The 18,436-nt window shown below is 38.6% G+C and overlaps 1 protein-coding gene across 2 annotated transcripts; it reads left to right on the forward strand.

The window, feature by feature from the left end:
• The first annotated feature begins 1,136 nt into the window (after nt 1-1,136).
• Nucleotides 1,137-8,476, forward strand: LOC308702636 (tripartite motif-containing protein 16-like). 2 transcript variants are annotated; one of them, XM_081385636.1, is made up of 6 exons: nt 1,137-1,811; nt 4,147-4,242; nt 4,338-4,571; nt 6,222-6,381; nt 6,876-6,923; nt 7,171-8,476. In XM_081385636.1, the coding sequence occupies exons 1-6, from the start codon at nt 1,239-1,241 to the stop codon at nt 7,701-7,703; spliced, it is 1,644 nt and encodes a 547-aa protein (XP_081241762.1). In that variant the 5' UTR covers nt 1,137-1,238; the 3' UTR covers nt 7,704-8,476. The 2 variants fall into 2 exon arrangements, with proteins under 2 accessions (XP_081241762.1, XP_081241763.1); XM_081385637.1 differs by having other exon boundaries at nt 1,171-1,811; nt 4,350-4,571; nt 7,171-8,302.
• The last annotated feature ends 9,960 nt before the right edge of the window (nt 8,477-18,436 follow it).

Raw genomic sequence — 18,436 nt, forward strand, 5'->3', positions numbered from 1 at the left:
CTGAACTCAATGATAATCTCCAGCATGAGTTAAATACAGTAGTGGACTGGGTGAAAAATAATAAATTGGTACTGAATATTTCCAGAACTAAATGTATGATATTTTGCAATAGATACATATTACCAAGTATCTTCTCACTTAATCTGCATATAGAGAGCAATGTGGTTGAGCAGGTTATCAGATTTAAACTGCTGGGTGTTAGACTAGGTAATTTATTATCTTGGTCAGACCAGATTGACCACATTGTCAGTAAGATGGGCAGGAGTATTGCTATGTCCAGAAAATGCTCTGTATATTGTCCAACTGCTACATTGAAAATTGTCGTCCAAAGTCTTGTTCTGTCTCACTTATATTACTGTCCAGTAGTTTGGACTAGTGCGGCCCAAAAACATCTAAGAAAACTTCAAATTGCACAGAATAGAGCAGCCAGAGTAGCTCTGCACTGTTCTTTTCGCGCTAGTGTGCGTGAGATGCATATTAAATTATCTTGGTTAACAGGCAAAAGTAAAATATAATCTTCTGTTGCTCATGCACAAGGTCATGGCTAATGAAGCATATAACTTTATAAGATATGGTCATGAGCATGTGACACGCTCAGTCAGCAACAAGATAATGATTACTCCTAGTCCAAGATGTAATTTTATGAAGAAAACTATTGTATACAGAGGGGCTGTAGAGTGGAACTTACTTCCATCCAGCGTCAGGGAAATCAAAAGTCAATTTTCTTTTAAGAAAACAATAAAACAGAGATTACAGTTGTGAAAGTATTATCTATTTTTATTTTTGCATGTTTTGTTTTAAATTGTTTAAATTGCATGTTGAATAGATGTTGCTTTTTGCATAACTGCATAATTTGTACTGTCCTTTTAAATGTGTGTCATGGCAGCTAATACATCGTATAGTTTTCATAGATCTTACTGATGTATTGATTAATTGAATTTTGTATTTTTGTATTTGTGATTTCAGTGGACCCCAGGAAGACTAGTGACCACCATAGTGGGAGCTAATGGGGATCCAAATAAAACAATAAAACAATAAAACTAGGGCACATAAACACAGCAGTAAAGTGACTCTCCTTCACCAGGAATGAGGAAGCTGCTTTACAGACACTCCTGTTTTACACACGTCACTCAAACACAGAAGCAGGAAACTATTTCAACTCCTCAGTTCAGAGAAACAGAAACTGAAGTATTGTTGAGCTGTTGTGTGTTTGTGTCTCTCTGTATTCATGCAGTAAAATGGCAGAAGCCAGAATTTCTCAGGATGAGTTCACGTGTCCAGTGTGTCTGGATCTCCTGAAGGATCCAGTGACTATCCACTGTGGTCACAGTTACTGTAAGATCTGTATTACAGGCTGCTGGGATCAGGAGGATGAGAAGAGAGTCTACAGCTGCCCTCAGTGCAGACAGACCTTCAGTCCAAGACCTGCTTTAGCTAAAAACACCATTCTGGCTGAACTGGTGGAGAAACTGAAGAAGACTAAACTTCCTGCTGACTGTTACGCTGGAGCTGGAGACGTGCAGTGTGACGTCTGTACTGGAAGAAAATACAAAGCCGTCAAGTCCTGTCTGGTGTGTCAGGAATCTTACTGTCAAACTCATCTTGACCGTCATGAGGAATTTCACTCTCGTAAGCCACACAAAGTGATTGATGCCACTGGACGACTGCAGGACATGATCTGCCATAAACATGATAAAGAGCTAGAAATGTTCTGTATCACTGATCAACAGTGCATCTGTGTGTGGTGTAAGGAGTATGAACATAAAAACCACAACACTGTATCAACTGCAGCACAGAGGACAGAGACACAGGTATGAACTGAGAGAGATTGATCACACAGAAATAAAAGTGTCTTCATTTACTCACTCATTTACTCATGTTGTTCCAAACCAGTTTGACTGAGTTTCTTCTGTGGAATATAAAATATGATATTTTGAAGAATGTCTCGTCTATTTTAGTCTATTCATTGTAAGTCAAAGGAGTGAAAAAGTTTCAAGCTCCAAAAAGGAGAAAAAGCATAAAAGTAATCTAAACAACTAGTGGTTAAAGAAAGAAGTACGCTTAAGTGTATTGACATGCACTTGTAGTGTACTTCAAATTAAAAGTTTTTGTGTGTGTATTTAGTAATTGTTGGTTTGGTGTATTTGAGTGCTCATTGTTACAATTACACAGCAAAAGTTCAGTGACATATTTATTTGTGCATGGTAGAAAGCAAATACTGATACTGACATAATGACATACAATAAATGTGGAAAAATGAACTACACGATTCAGGGAGCAGGTTACACAGTGAACTCCGAGAAAACATTACTTACGCTCCGCTGCTTTCTTTGGCCCTCTCTGTCTCTGGTCCTGGGCTGTGCTCACTTAGTGTCAGTGTGAGAGGGGAGTGACCTCAGTGTCAGTGTGAGAGGGGGAGTGGCCAGCTGTGCTCACTCAGTGTCAGTGTGAGTAGCCTCAGTGTCAGTGTGAGAGGGGGAGTGGCCTCAGTGTCAGTGTGAGAGGGGGAGTGGCCTCAGTGTCAGTGTGAGAGGGGGAGTGGCCAGCTGTGCTCACTCAGTGTCAGTGTGAGAGGAGGAGTAGCCTCAGTGTCAGTGTGAGAGGGGGAGTGGCCAGCTGTGATCACTTAGTATGCAGTGTGAGAGGAGGAGTAGCCTCAGTGTCAGTGTGAGAGGGGGAGTGGCCAGCTGTGCTCACTCAGTGTCAGTGTGAGAGGAGGAGTAGCCTCAGTGTCAGTGTGAGAGGGGGAGTGGCCAGCTGTGCTCACTCAGTGTCAGTGTGAGAGGTTGAGTGGCCTCAGTGTCAGTGTGAGAGGGGGAGTGGCCAGCTGTGCTCACTCAGTATGCAGTGTGAGAGGGGGAGTGGCCTCAGTGTCAGTGTGAGAGGGGGAGTGGCCAGCGGCTAGAGCGGCAAAGGCCAGTGTGTGCTTCTTTTACCGATATATATTTACCGATATTTTTTGCATTTCTAATCCAAACAACGTCAAACTTGGCACTGCACTTACTCATGCCCGTAGCAAGACACCTGTCAAGTTTGAAATCCATCGAACACACACACACAGAAAGACGTTCCCGTAATTTATAGATAGATATAATATGCAGAAGTAAACAGCGTAGGTGACTTACAGATTCAGTTAACATCCACAAATGAATATAGCTGACAGAGTGTTTGTGTCAGAACGTTTATTTTTAAACCACAACCTTCTTGGGGCTTCTTTGATTGATATATTTAATGATGTCTTTTGCATTTCTAATCCAAACAATGTCAAACTGGCTCGTGCCCGTAGCGAGACACCTGTCAGGTTTGAAATCCATCGGACTAACGGTTCGAGAGATATGCGAATAACAGACACACAGACACACAGACTGACAGACGTTTCTGTAATTTATATATATATATATATATATATATATATATATATATATATATATATATATATATATATATATATAAATTGTCACTCTTAAGTTCAGCTAATTGCTTTACATTTAAACTATAATACATTTTCATTTAATTGCAATTAACATGCAATTACGTTTCTGAAAACATTACGTTTAGTTCACACTTATTTCACAATTATATTCTTTTAAAGTGTATAATTTCCAAAATAAGTGCAGTCTTTAAAATATGCTACTTTTAAAAGAGCCAAATTTTTTATCACAAATCAAATCAAATAATTAATAAACTCATGTATGGAGCCCAAATCAAATATGATGACATCAAAAACATCAAACTTCACTGGTGTTTGTGTCATGACATCATGGTGTTTAGTCATGTGACTGTGACATGAAAGAACCAATGAGGTTTGATGTTATTGACGCGTCACCATATTTTATTTGGCCTCTGTAAACAGCTGAGACATTCTTCTAAATATCTTCTGTTGTGTCTCACAATAGACAGAAAGTCATACAGGTTTGGAGCGACATGAGGGAGAGTAAATGATGATACTAATGATATAAAACTAGGCACTGATGAAATACTGCTGACATTCATTTCAGGAAACCAGGAATCTGTGGTTTGAACCAGACAGTAAAAACTGACCATGCAAGATCTTTAACCACTTCACCAACTCTGGATTCATGTAACTTTAATGTTTGTATGACAGTAGTTTTATGTGTCATTCCCTGTCATTGGTTTGTCCTCCAGAAACAGCTGAAGGAGACGCAGATGAAGATCCGTCAGAGAATCCAGCAGAGACAGAAAGATCTTCAGCATCTGAGAGAGGCTGTGAAGTCTCATAAGGTGAGTCTGGAGAAGAAGAGAAGTTTGAGACGTCTCAGTTTGGACTCTGTCAGTCGTGCTGAAGCCACTGTGTGATTGTGATGTGTGTGTAACAGCGCTCTGCACAGACAGCAGTGGAGGACAGTGAGAGGATCTTCACTGAGATCATCCGCTCCATTGAGAGAAGCCGCTCTGAGGTCACACAGCGGATCAGAGATCAGGAAAAGACTGCAGTGAGTCGAGCTGAAGGACGACTGGAGCGACTGGAGCAGGAGATCAATGATCTGAGGAGGAGAGACGCTGAGCTGGAGCAGCTTTCACACACACAAGATCACATCCAGTTCCTGCAGGTAACAGAGATCTAGAATAACAGGATCATAGTGGACTTGAGCAAGATCCTGCTATGACAGAGAAACATTTCATGAGAGCAGAATGAGCCGTTGACTGAGATGTTGTCAGGAGTTCAGTCAGATTCAGTCAAGTGTTGTGTTATCATATAATCATCAGTCAGACTCTCATCGGATCATCTTCTGTTTAAAGAGACACACTTACAAAGCCCTGGGAAATTTACCATTAAATATTAACTCATTTTTCCTTCTGGTTTCTTCTGTCTTGATGAAATCAGTGAACTTGATGGTATCAATATCCAGCCAACTAGATTTTTTCATCCTCTTTTAATGAAATGTTTTATTTCTACTAAAATAATTTCAGTAATTGCCACCAATATTGGGTCAGGTGATCTTCAAAGTTGATAATATTGATAATGTTGATAAAATTAAACAAACAAATTTCAATAGAAATTACATTGAGTATATTTTAGTTTATCATAAATGTGTGCCAGTTCATTCAGCAGTAACTTTAACCATATTTCAAAGACAATAGAAATAATTCTGAATTTACATGTACAGATACTTAAATCCTACTTAAGTTGGTCAAAAAGCTCTCTAAATATTAGCTAATTGCATTTAATATACATTTTGACTATAAGACATTAATTTAATTAAAAATAATTATTTTAATTATAATTTTACATTCAATCTGCTCTTAAGTATATATATATATATATATATATATATATATATAAATTGTATTATTATTAAAGGTGCTGTATGTAGGATCCAGCGGCCTCTAGCGGTGATGTTTCAGATTGCAACAACAGCGTTCATGCTCGTGAAAAGCAATAAAGTTACAACTGTAGTCTTTCACATCAGATAACGTTAGCAAATGGTCGGCGTTAGCTGGCGAACTAATGATGTCTAACTTGAGCCAACTAAAGCACAAAATCACAATATATTTTACATGCTTTTAAGTATTATTAGCTTACCTGTCCAAAAGGATGAAAGCCAACTCAGGGTCTGTTTTTATACCTAAAACAAAGCGGAGATCTCTCCATAATTCAAACGCTCTGCCAATGTTGATCCGTGTTTTCGTCCTGTGTCGATCCGATTGACGTTTGGCCTGACGAGCTTCAGCAGATAATTTTTTTTTTTTTTAGTTTGTGTTGGAGTCTGTGTTGTGCTGGAGGCAGGTCGTTTTTTGGTGTTATCAGACTCCATGTCGTTAGCTGCAGTGCCGTCGCAATAGACTATATATAAAACGGAGAGGCTCGGGAGCGCGCATGCACGTCACATCCGGTGGATTTCGCAGAAAATCCGACCCGGAGACTTCACATAAAAATAGGAATACTGGTCTTCAGAGGTAATAGCAAAACGCGAAAAGTGGATCATTGTAATGTGTGATTACAACCCCTTCACAGACGGGCAATAAAAAAAGGATTCATTTTATAAAAAAAGTTACATACAGCACCTTTAAGTGTCAAATACTAGAGTTTGTAGCATTAAATGATGAATATGAGAAGAATGTGCTGATTGTGTGAAAGTGCTGGATTGAAGCGAGTCACTGAAGAGAAGTCAAGTCAACAAGAGCCGCTCAGATCTGATATAGTGCAGGTTATTGGCTGAAGTGTGGAGATGATGAGTTTTGATTTCTGTTTTCTGTAGAGTTTCCAGTCTCTCTCAGCACCTCCTGAATCTACAGACGAACCCGACGTTTCCTTCAGTTCTCTCTCCTCTTTTGATGGCGTGAGAGAATCTGTCCGTCAGCTGAGAGACAAACTGGAGGATTTCTGCAAAGAGGAGATCAAGAAGATCTCAGACGGAGGTAAAGTCCTGCGCCTCGTTTATACAGACGTGTGGAGAAAGATTCCAAATCTGAACGTATAACCGTTTCCTATAAATGTTCCTATGATTTATAAAACGTCCATTTGCACAAAAATGTCATCCCAGTTAATAATTCAATTAACTCAACAGTTATAATAAAAAATCACAATTCGTCTTAAATTCAAGTGCAATGTGAACAAGTCCATCAAATCCTCCTACAGAATGGCCACAAATATCTCTTGATGGTTCAGAAATACGGACTCATCATCGTGGACAAGCGTTTATACACACATGACGGAGGATGAAATCTATGGAATTTAGGATCAATCCGATGTGTGTGTTTTATAAATGAAGCCCCTGGAGATTATTAATCTGCTCTCAGAAATGAGTCCATCATCTAATATTATAGAGCATCATATTATAAATATCTTAGAAATTAATGTATTTTATCTTGTCATTTCTCTTCACTCTGGTCATGTCTGTTTATTTCCACAGTCACTTTCACCAACATGAATCCCAAGACCAGGAACGACTTCCTACAATGTGAGTCACTAGAAAACAAGCAGAAAAACTCACTGAATGTGTTCATGTTCTTCCTGTAGAAGGAGAAATAAATCATGATAGAAGAGTTTTATAATTGATCATGTAAATGATGATTTGCACAGGATATTTGGTCAGCTGTACTGAGACACTGATGATACACTGAACATTGATTCATGAAGAGTTCAGATACATTAAAAGATCAGACAGATTCATAATTCCTGTTTCTGATGTGTTTTCTCTCCATCAGATTCCCATCAGCTCACTCTGGATCTGAACACAGTGAATAAACGCCTCAGTCTGTCTGAGAGGAACAGAGTGATTACTGACACTGACACTGACACAGAGCAGCCGTATCCTGATCATCCAGACAGATTTGATAATTATTATCAGGTGTTGTGTAGAGAGAGTGTGTGTGGACGCTGTTACTGGGAGATTGAGTGGACTGGAGATAATGGTGTTGATATATCAGTGTCATATAAGAGCATCAGCCGGAAGGGATCGGGTTATGAGTGTGCATTTGGATTAAATGATCAGTCCTGGAGTTTGAACTGCTCTTCCTACAGTTACACATTCATACACAATAACATACACACTGATCTCCCTGTAAAGTCCATCCGCAGAAGAATAGGAGTGTATGTGGATCACAGTGCAGGAACTCTGTCCTTCTACAGCGTCTCTGACACAATGAGCCTCATCCACACAGTCCAGACCACATTCACTCAGACGCTCTATCCTGGGTTTGGGGTTTGTTGGTCTGGATCATCAGTGAAACTGTGTTGATGTTTCAGAACAGATTGTAGAGAGATTTTACCCAGAATGCTTTGAGCTGCACGATAAATCATAACGGTGAGATACAGAGACTCTTATTTGAATTTTCTTTGCACCTGAACATATATAATGGCCCACCCTGTAGATTAACTTCTGTCACAGAAATAACAGAATAAATGTGTGTATTAAATCATTTATAGAGACAGTAAAAATGTGTGTGTGTGTGTGTTTATCAAGCTATAATTGTATTGATGGAAATCATATTCATTTAGTTTTTATTGTAGTGACATCATCATTTTAATATTACTATTAAAAGTACCTTTCATTTGAAATTATTAAACACAAACAAAATGAACAGATTGAGGATAGTGTGGTTTTGAATAATGAAATAACAGAAATGGTTGTGAACAATGTAAGGAGTGAAGATGTGGAAAATGACATTAGTAGTGGAGAAAATAGTGCTGGAAAACAATCAGTTCAAAATGTGAGGAAGATTGTGATGCAGAAGATGAGGGATGAAGAAGCACTTTCTGAGATTTCAGATATTGGGTCACAAGGGATGGAAATCATGAACTCTTTACAAGAAATAAATGACTTTCACAACGTTTGATAAAGTTGTTGATGTAAAATAGTTCTTTCCAGATATGGAGAAATGTATCAGTGACTACTTTTGAGTGACGGTGCAAAAGAATCATTGAATCAGAGCTTTCATTGTCTAAAGGCACACCATACATAAACATATACATAAACATTATAGGCTATTCATAAATTTACTATAAACAGTTTTAACAGTGTGTGTGTGATAATTAAAAAATGATGAATCATTCACAATTCATATTTGCAAATAGACTGAATCTAAACAAATTCTGCTAGTTAAAGGGTCAGTTCATCCAAATATATTTTTCATATATGAACGCATCGCTTTGCTTCAGAAGGCCTTTATTAATCATAGCAGAGCCGTGTGGAGCACTTTATCATGGATAGATAACTTATATGGACTTTAAAACAGAAACAGCCATTCACTGCCATTATAAAGCTATAGGAACTACGGTTGTATTTGTCTGAAAGTAGAATGTCACACACACCTAGGATGACTGAGGGTGAGTGAATCATGGAGATGGGTCTGTCTGCGGACTGCAAGAGAAGGGCGTAACTTGAAGTTGTCCAAATCACACAGAACCACACGATATGTCAAACTCAAAATGAGATGTTGTCGGCAAGATGGCAGCTCGTATAGAGACAACGGTTAGAATATTTTCCAGCGATAACCGTTTAAATCGAAGTGTATAAGTCATATTGCCGCTTTTTACATTGCAGCGAGGGCAGAGCAAAGCGTTTGAGCTTGTCAATCTGTGTCCATTTGAATGTCCCACAGATGCCAGCAACACAACACAGTAGTAGATCACCCTGGAGTGGTCACTTGCCATTATTAAAATGTAAATGCATGGGTTAGATGTCACCTAGATGTAAATGCATAGATTTTGCCTAATTTAGTGTTTTCTATACCAGTTTATGACAGTTTCCTCTTTGATTTTTGTGCAGCTGTGGAGCTTTTGAGTGACGATTCCTCATTTGTCCTTTATCTGTCCATGTTTGGGCTTAAGTTATGATTCAAGTCCAGGTTCTAGTGCTAATATTATTTTAATCATCATAATATAATAATTACTTCTACAATGGACTAATGGTTTGTTTTAAATAATTGTTTCTTTTAATTTCACATTTTTCTTGCTGTGGTGGCACACCACTACTAAAATGAATACTGAGGAAACACTGACACTTAAAATATAAATAACAAATCTGAACATATTTTACACATGAACGCTTCTCTTCTTTTGTCATCAGGAGTGGTAAACTGGAACACATTTTCAGAGGAGCATCGAAGGACCTGCAGAGCTCCGTATCTAATCTCCTGTTGCATCCAATGCAATTCTCTCTACAAAGACTGTGAAATACAGGGGATGTGGACAGAGGGGAAAACTACAAGGATTAGATCCTTTCTGAGATCTGAGTTTCTATCGGATGTAATGTTGCAGCAGTGGCCCAGAACAGACAATATTAGTGCCAGAACATATTAGAATGTAGCCTGATCATATTCATATTCGTCATACTCATATTCTAGGCACAATGTGAGTCTGATACTGCTCAATAGGGCTTTGATTATGAGGCGTGTCTTAACCGAACCAGGAAAAGAAAAAAACCTCTGCACTCAATTGGATAGACCTACAACCAATCAGAGCAACGCATAGTTGTCAACAGAGCTCAACTGCACGCAGGCTGGAAGAAGTAGTAAAGTAATGAGTGTAAATGAAGCCTAGCGCAAGTTCTGCCAGGAAGACTCAATCGTTCATGTCATGTATTACCTTCTCATCTATCCAATCATATCCTAATAGCCAGTATAAAAGGGTAGTACTTACACATGTCTGAGTTCGCAGATGCTGTCGCTTCAACCACCTCCATCCTCCCCATCCACCACCAAGACGGGACTTTTCCTTCATCTCCCTAACATTTCTATGCTGGGTCCTCCCCTCCATCCTCCCCATCACCTCCAGACGGGCTCTCCCCTCTACCCTGAAGACGCCAGGATGTCCTCTCCTCCTTCCACCCCACCACCACCAGATGGCCCCCTTCCTTACTTCGCATGGGGGTGAGCTGCGCCCCTGCCTTCGTCTTCAGGCAGGATATGCAGATTCCGTACCCTCGGAATGCGAGTTACGGACGGGGCCTACACCAAAGAATTTGATTGTTTGCTGAGCTCTTAAATAAATGTTCACTGTCACAGTATTAATTCTCCCGAGTCTTTCTGGTAGAAATGATCTTTGCCATTGTTGTAAAAATAAAATAATAGTACTTACAAGCACGAACAGCATTTTTGAGAGAAATACAAAAGGTGTATGTATATACGAACAAGTTCTCCGTTTAGGATTAGATCTCGACAATAAAGAAAATAAATCTTCTCGCATTTGTCGGCCCTGTCTCAACTTTATAACACGGTTGCAACGCGACTTGACTGATTTTAAAAAATGGAAAGACGACGAGAGAGACCAGGCTGAAGAAGCTGTTCATCTGAGGCTTCAGAGAAAAGAGATTGTGAGCTACCCCTTCCAAGATGCCCAGGGCTCTGAAGAAGTTTTGCCCCAATCCTTCAACTCCAACCGGTACAAGAACGCGAAAGAGCGGTTCTCTGTTCGTCTTTTAAAATTAATGCGCTGTTGATTTCTTTTATAACAGATGCGATAGCGAAATCTAAACATCTCAATTCTCCTGCTGCAGTCATCTTTGTTGAAAACCAATTCAACCCAAGCGCTCTTTGGTGACGTGGGTGATTACGTAACTGTAGATCATCTGTCCATCATCGATTAAAGCCCACCCTGGCAATTTGATTGGCTCGGCCTTCTGGGAGCCAAGCATAATTACTCCTCAACGGATCGAGTCCAGACCGAACTTCCCGACCAAAAAATGTTGTGGGCGGGGTTTGGGCTGGCACCCAGGCTAATTAGAATTAGTTTGCATAAACCCTCATTGTGTTGCCTTTCAATTAAAAGATTTTGTTACGGGTGTGCTTGTTGTTCATTTGTCTCTAAAGTATCATAAGATGTGTTTGACAGCAGTGCATGTTCATTAGTGCTGTTGATATCAGTCAAAAATTTTAATCATCAGCAAATCAGGCATACGATAAGACATCAAAAGATGTTTAAAATAATTTATTTAAAAACAAGTAATAAAAACTCAGTGAGTGTTTTAGTGCAATTTTCTCACCTCATGGGATCACAACACTAAGAGATAGTAAATGAAAGAGAAAATAAGTTGCTCGAGAATATAACTTTCTCTTGAAATTCAAATCAACTTTCTGACGGAATTTTTTCTGGAATTTCCAGGAAATCCAAAATCTTTTCCTGGATTTTTTTTGTGCGTTCCCGAGATTAGACCTTCCTTAACATAATGCCGAAAACCCGAAGTCTCTAGGTGGTCTGGTTGAGGAGTAGATAGAAGTGCAAGATTGGTGCGCACAGACGCACAGAACAGAAATCATGAGTTAACAAGCACAATTTTGTCCGGTGGAAAATTGCGCTAAAAAAAAATAAGAATAAAGAAATAAAGCCCAATTCCAAAAGGATATATCAGTGCTTGCTCCACACTCTCGTTGAGGTGGGACAAATAATTGATAAAACAATACATTGAAATATGGTTTCTTGCAATACATTATTAGCACCCAGGCACTAATGCTTTCGGCCCAAATTCGTTTTGTCACAAGGGGGCCACTACTAGAATTAAGGAACTCAGCCGCCAGAAAAAAGGTTTTGGTTCATTTAAAAAGTAACTAAACCCTAAACCAACTTTTTTTAGTTAATGATCTGTAAGAATGGGGCTTTATAAGTGCTTTTCATTGATTCAAGTAACTTTTTTGACATTTGGGTATAAAGTGTTTTAATTCTACAATTTACGATGTAAAAACGTCTGAGTGCTGCCCTCTTCAGGTTGAACGGTGGCTACTGCAGGTGAATTTTCCTATTGGATGTTTGTGGTACTACGTGATGTAAGCAGGTTCCAGCTCACCACGCCCATGGCAGTATAAAAAACATCTTGTTTGATTCATCCTGTAGCGAGTCAGGAGTTGGAATTGCGAGTATTGAAAACGATCAGGATAGAGTAGAAATGGGCTTCTCCACACAGCTCGCGCTGAAAAGCGACGCAGTGCCAAACGCTGCTCCTCCTGCACCGCAGCGGCGTCTTGATGTGAGTGATCATATATATTTTAATCACAATTTATGGTTAGGCTAAAGTTAATCCTCTGGGGTCAACAAACTTTTCCAGCATTTTTCAAATATTGCCAGTGGGTGGAGTCAGGCTCTGACCAGGAGTTTAGTTACCCTTTAAATCCTGAGGAAGATCCTGCAGACGCAGACCATCGTTTTCGAGAGGAATCATTCAGCTAAAAAATAAAAAAAAATAATTTAATTCATTTGTTGTTCTAGTTTTTTTTAATATTCAGATGTTTGCGATGATAATTACGTAACGTCAGAATCCTCATTCGGTCGCGGAGGTAGCCTATGGAGTGTTGATGAGAAGGTCTACGGTCTCTTTTTAGGATGATTGTGTATTTTGTTATTAGAAAAACTGCCTAACTGTATCCAGTGCACTGTTATCTTGGCTAATGATATGATATTTAGTTATATTCCATTTTGTTTGCTAAAATTTTGTCAGTCAATTCGTATTGTTGAATGAGTGATAAGTTATCGAATCATTGGAGTTGGACTAACGGTATGCTTTCGGCGCCATAGTTAGGCTATCTAGTATATACAGGCAATTCTTTCTGATTTGATTCACTAATCTTTCAAAAGAAAGATGCAATAACACACAGCGGTGTTTACTGAATGTATTTGCTTGAGTAAATGATTCACTGACCCATTCATAAAAACAGTTTCTTACTGTTTTTCTGAATGAATCATCTGTTTCGAACGAATTGATTAAATAAATGACTGACCGACTCACTCATTAAGGCAGTGGCAGTGCCGCCACCTAGTGGCAAAGTACCATTCTAATTTATTCATCATTTCATATTTCTGTATTCCAAATTTTATATTTGACACATAGCCTCATAAGATTATTTATGCAATTTGTAAGTGCTGTGTAAATGCATGTACAAGTGCTCATTCAAAAATATAAGTGTATAGAGCTCTGCGTTTATAATTATAAGTGTTGTGTGTGTATTTGTCACGATTTTGGGTTTGTTCTTGTCATGTTTCTGTGTCATGTCTTGTTTCCTTGTCTGTCATGTGACCCTTGTAAGTCATGTGATCCTGCCATGCGTTCCCTTGTCTGTGTCATGCTGTCATGTCATCGGTTCATTGTTTCATTGTTCACAGGTGTCCTTTGTCTAGTCATTAGTCTTGTGTGTATTTAAGCCCTCTTGTTTGCCATGTGTCTTGGTCCTATGATGCCAACCACCAATACATTTTAAAGAAGAAGAAGAAGAAGAAGAAGAAGAAGAAGAAGAAGAAGACGACGACGACGACGAAGAAGACTTCTTCAAGTATTGTTTCCTGTAAACCGCTGTTGAGTAAGTTCATATTCATGCCACAGTTATTGTTTTCATGCCAAGTCATGTTTTTGTTTCTTGTTTTGTTTACAATAAACTATTCACAACTTGCCTTCAGTGGACTCCTTATTACAGTGTTATGTACATAATATGAGTGTATGTATGAAGTAAGAATAAGGTAGACTATAAAATGTAACGTGCATGAAGAATGGGTGAAGATTTTAACAATTTTTTTTTTTTTTTTTTAGAGATTCTTTATTCACCTTTTTTTTTAAAATCTATTCTCACAAAAATCATGTTGTTAAGTGAAAGCTATTTATTAAAACAATAATAGAGCTGAGCTTGCTATTTGACCATGTCTCAGATGAGTCAGCAAGGAAAGAAGAGGCTTTAGAAGGTGAAAGGGATGATCTAGGAACACTGCAGACATACAGACAGGCCCAAAACACGTGAAGCTTCAGCAGTTTCCCTTTACCCAATCTGGAACACAGCAGAGCGCTTTTAATAAGACTTGGCCAGATGAATTTCAGTGGCTTGAGTATTCCGTATCCAGAAATTCTGCATTCTGCTTTTCTTGTCGTCTCTTTGGGAAGCATCATATCCGAAACAGCAAAGACACATTAACAAGTGCAGGTTTCTCCAACTGGAAAAGGGCTTTAGAATCATTCAGAGAGCATGAACAAAGTAGCCTTCGTAAGGCTTCCATGACATGCTGGAAGAGCTACAAAACAGCTCAAACACATGGAGATATTACAGAACAGCTTCATAGAGCCAGTGTAGGAGAAATAACTGAGAGACGTGAATACCTTCATCATGTTGTTGCTGTGACGTCATTTCTGGGGAAGCAGGGGATTGCAATCGGTGGACATGATGAACAGAGCCAGAGACAAAATCAGGGAAACTTCCTTGAGTGCATGAAACTTCTCACACAGTTTGACCCATTTCTACAGCAGTGCAATGCTCCATCCCATGCTACCTACCTGTCTCACTCATCGCAAAATGAAATGATTGCATGTATTTCAGAAGAGGTCACAGAAAGCATCATAAAAGAAATGAGAAATTCAACGATGTATGCTCTGATGGCAGATGAGGCATGGGACAGGCACTCTGAACAACTGGCAGTATGTGTGCGTTACGTTACGTCTGAGGGCAGAATCAAGGAAAATGTTGTTGGTTTCAGCAAACTGTTTGGTTTTGATGCACAATCCCTCACTGGTGCAATAGAGCAAACATTGAAATTACATAAAATTGACCATCTTCTGTGTGTTGCACAAGCATATGACGGGGCTGCAGTCATGAGAGGAGCTGTGAGGGGCATACAGGCCCGTTTCAGAGAACGTCATCCAGAAGCAGCGTACCTTCACTGCTATGCACATGAATTAAATCTTGTGCTGTGCCATGCATGCAAGGCAATACCAGAAGCCACCAACTTTTTGTGATTTACTGGAGAGCCTTTATTCATTTTTCAGTGCATCTCTAGTTAATCACCAAAAGTTTACTGATGTTCAAAAACAGCTTGGACTACAATCATCTGAGCTGGTACAGCTGTCAACAACACGTTGGGCATGTCAGGTGAAGTCTGTGAGTGCTGTAATTGACCATTTCTGTGCTATTCTGCAATGTCTTGACAAAAAGTCAACACCAATGGCTGTAGGCCTCCGGTCCAAACTCAGCAGCTTTAACACTGTCTACATGATGTTTCATAGACATCTATCCATCACTGAAGGCCTCCACAAATTCCTGCAGAGGGAAACCGTAGACCTGGGACAAGCAGTTCAATACAAAACAGCGACAACAACGCTTAAAGAACAACGCTCAGCTCAGATTGCTACAGAGTTATGTTCAAAACAAAGGCCTTGTGTGAGGTAAATAACATTCCAGAACCTTCTGCAGGTTTTAGACGGAAACAGAAGAGGCTTGATGATTATGTGGTAGAAACAGCATATAGGACAACCTCAGAAATCAGTTCTTCACATGACAACATGTGTACATTGTACTACCCTTGCCTTGACTGAATGATGCAAGAGATTGACATCCGTTTCTCAGGAGTAGGAGGATTTATTTTGTTGCAACACTCCTGTGGGGAGCTCTGAAACGGAGAAGCGTTATAGATAAGTGCAGCTTATTAATTCAGTGTCTTTGGCACGTCTTTGTGTTCTTGAATGTTATGTAATCTGCTTTAGAGCAGGTGCACTTTAGAGTGAGAGAAAAATAATAAAGCGTATAATATCACTATAATGTGATTAAAATGATAGTACTTCACATTTTACTGCAGTGGGGATGTTACTATGATTATAAGCGAACATGAACTGAAGTTTCATCTGAACGCACTGTTTGGAATCTGATACCAAAAGGTTTCATTTGTTAATATTAAGTTAACAACATTAGTTAACATCGACTTAGAATGCAGAATACTTCAGAATTTATTCATCTTAGTTCATTTTCATTTTGACTTTCACTAATACATTATTGAAATCAAAGGTTGTATTTTTTTACATTAGTTAATGCACTGTGAACTAACAAGAACACAGGTAACACTTTAGAATACTGTTCCTTCATTAATGAATAATTACACAGGAACAATAGAGTAACGCATTATTAACATTCTAGTAACTACTAATAACTAACAAGAAACTCTGATTAACAAATTAGTAAGTAATAGCGCTCAGATGAATGTAGTACATTATTAGCTAATCAGTAACTACTATTTTTTTCATACCTCCCAGAGAACTACTATCTACAGGTTCATAATTAACATGAATAATGCATAATTTATAATAAAAGGTAACGGTAACCCACTAGTAATGACTCAAGTATTACTACATCATTCTAAAGGAACTACTAATTATTTGGATCAGTATTCTAAAGTGAAAAACATGATAACTACCTAATATTGACTGAAGTTATTGTAAGCTTTTGAGATTTTTGTAAGATTTTGAATAGTAATTCCTTCTGATGGATTTGGTAACACTTTAGTCATTACTAGTGTGTTCCCATGATCTTCACTTTAGAATACTGATCCAAATAATTAGTAGTTCCTTTAGAAGGATGTAGTAACACTTGATTAATTACTAATGAGTTACCATTACCTTATTATATATTATGCATTATTAATATTAATTATGAACTTGTAGTAGTTCTTAGTAGTCCTCAGTGAGGTATGAAAAATAGTAGTTATTGATTAGCTAATAGTGAACTACCACATTCGACTGAACGCTATGACTTACTAATTCGTTAATCAGAGTTTCTTGTTAGTTAATAGTAGTTACTACAATGTTAATAGTGCATTACTCATTTGTTCCTGTGTAGTTATTCATTAATGAAGGAACAGTATTCTAAAGTGTTACCAGAACGCATAATGAACATTTGTATTTTTATAAACTAATGTTAACAAAGATGAATAAATACTGTAATAAACCATTGTTAATGTTAGTTAACACATTAACTAATGTTAACATATCAGACCTTATTGTAAAGTGTTATTGTAAACTCGGGCAACAACATTTATCAAACCTATGCACTTAAAAAACTAATGCTTAAGATTTAATAATGACCCCACAATAGGTATTCCTTGATTTAAAAGATGCAGTTCAGAGAAACCCTCACGGCTAATGCTGCTGAAATGGAGATCGGGGGATCATGAACTGGCAGCAGATCGAGGGGCCGACACAAGATAAGTCTTCCTAGTGTTGATCAGGAGGCAGACACACTCTGTCAGTTTAAATCTATATTAAAAACACACCTCTTTAACCTAGCATAAACATAACACACTATCACATTTCTATAATTCAAATCCCTTAAAGTATTGTTAGGCTGCATAAATTAGGTCAACCAAAACCTTTAACACTTCCCATAACACCGAATGTACTTGTTACATCAAAGAAGAATGTAATCTACGCTAATATTAGTCTCTGTCTCATTCTTATTGAAGGTTACTGCAGTCAGCCAGATCTAGTCCATATCCAGACCAGATGGTGGACCTGCACCCTAAGATGACCACAACAGCCCTGAATGTCAGATGAGAACATCACAACTAGACGAGACCTAGAAACAAACGCCGTGAAGACCTCGTTGACACAACAGTCCTCGGCACAGTCATCGGATCAGATCCACGAGAACCAGACCAGTCCTCCGCACAGACCCAACGGCCAGCTTCAACTCCCCTCTCACCAACGCTGGCGTGATCTTATGAAGGTAAAGGACTAGCAAAACTGGAGAGCATGTAGATGTGAATTTGAAAACTTGTACAATAAATATTTGTACTCGTACACTAGTTTACTCTCAGCTCCAATGTGAAAACCTGTAAAATAAAAATCTGAAGTTGAATGTTGAGATTTGCCTTCGCTAACAACAGTCACAAACCTGTATTCTGAATATGAAGCTGCAGACAAGTAGTTACAAATGTTAAAATGCCTTTCACAGAAATACAATGACAGACACAAACTTGTATTCGTTCATTCACATTCGCAGCACATCCTTTTTATAATTGATATACTTTATACAGTTATTGAACAGAACTGAATCAACACTGAACTGAATTCATTTTAAGAGTCATTTTACAGGGTGTGGGCCACATCTGGGCCAGAGGAAATTGTTTGTGTCCGTTTTCAGTGTGTTGTGCCAGTTTTGGGCCGGATACCCATCCAGAACTGGGCCAGAATTACCTAATTTGTTTAATTACCTAAAATTAGTGTTACCTAATTTTATT

The sequence above is a fragment of the Scardinius erythrophthalmus genome, assembly GCF_964197995.2.
Source record: "Scardinius erythrophthalmus genome assembly, chromosome: 1".
NCBI classification, from domain to species: Eukaryota; Metazoa; Chordata; class Actinopteri; order Cypriniformes; family Leuciscidae; genus Scardinius; species Scardinius erythrophthalmus.

Excerpts from the sequence above, each read along its gene's own strand:
- LOC308702636 (XM_081385636.1), top strand. The coding sequence starts at position 1,239 with ATGGCAGAAGCCAGAATTTCTCAGGATGAGTTCACGTGTCCAGTGTGT. Across the intron at positions 1,812-4,146 it reads CACAGAGGACAGAGACACAG|AAACAGCTGAAGGAGACGCA; the intron begins GTATGAACTGAG and ends TTTGTCCTCCAG. Across the intron at positions 6,382-6,875 it reads CAAGAAGATCTCAGACGGAG|TCACTTTCACCAACATGAAT; the intron begins GTAAAGTCCTGC and ends TTATTTCCACAG.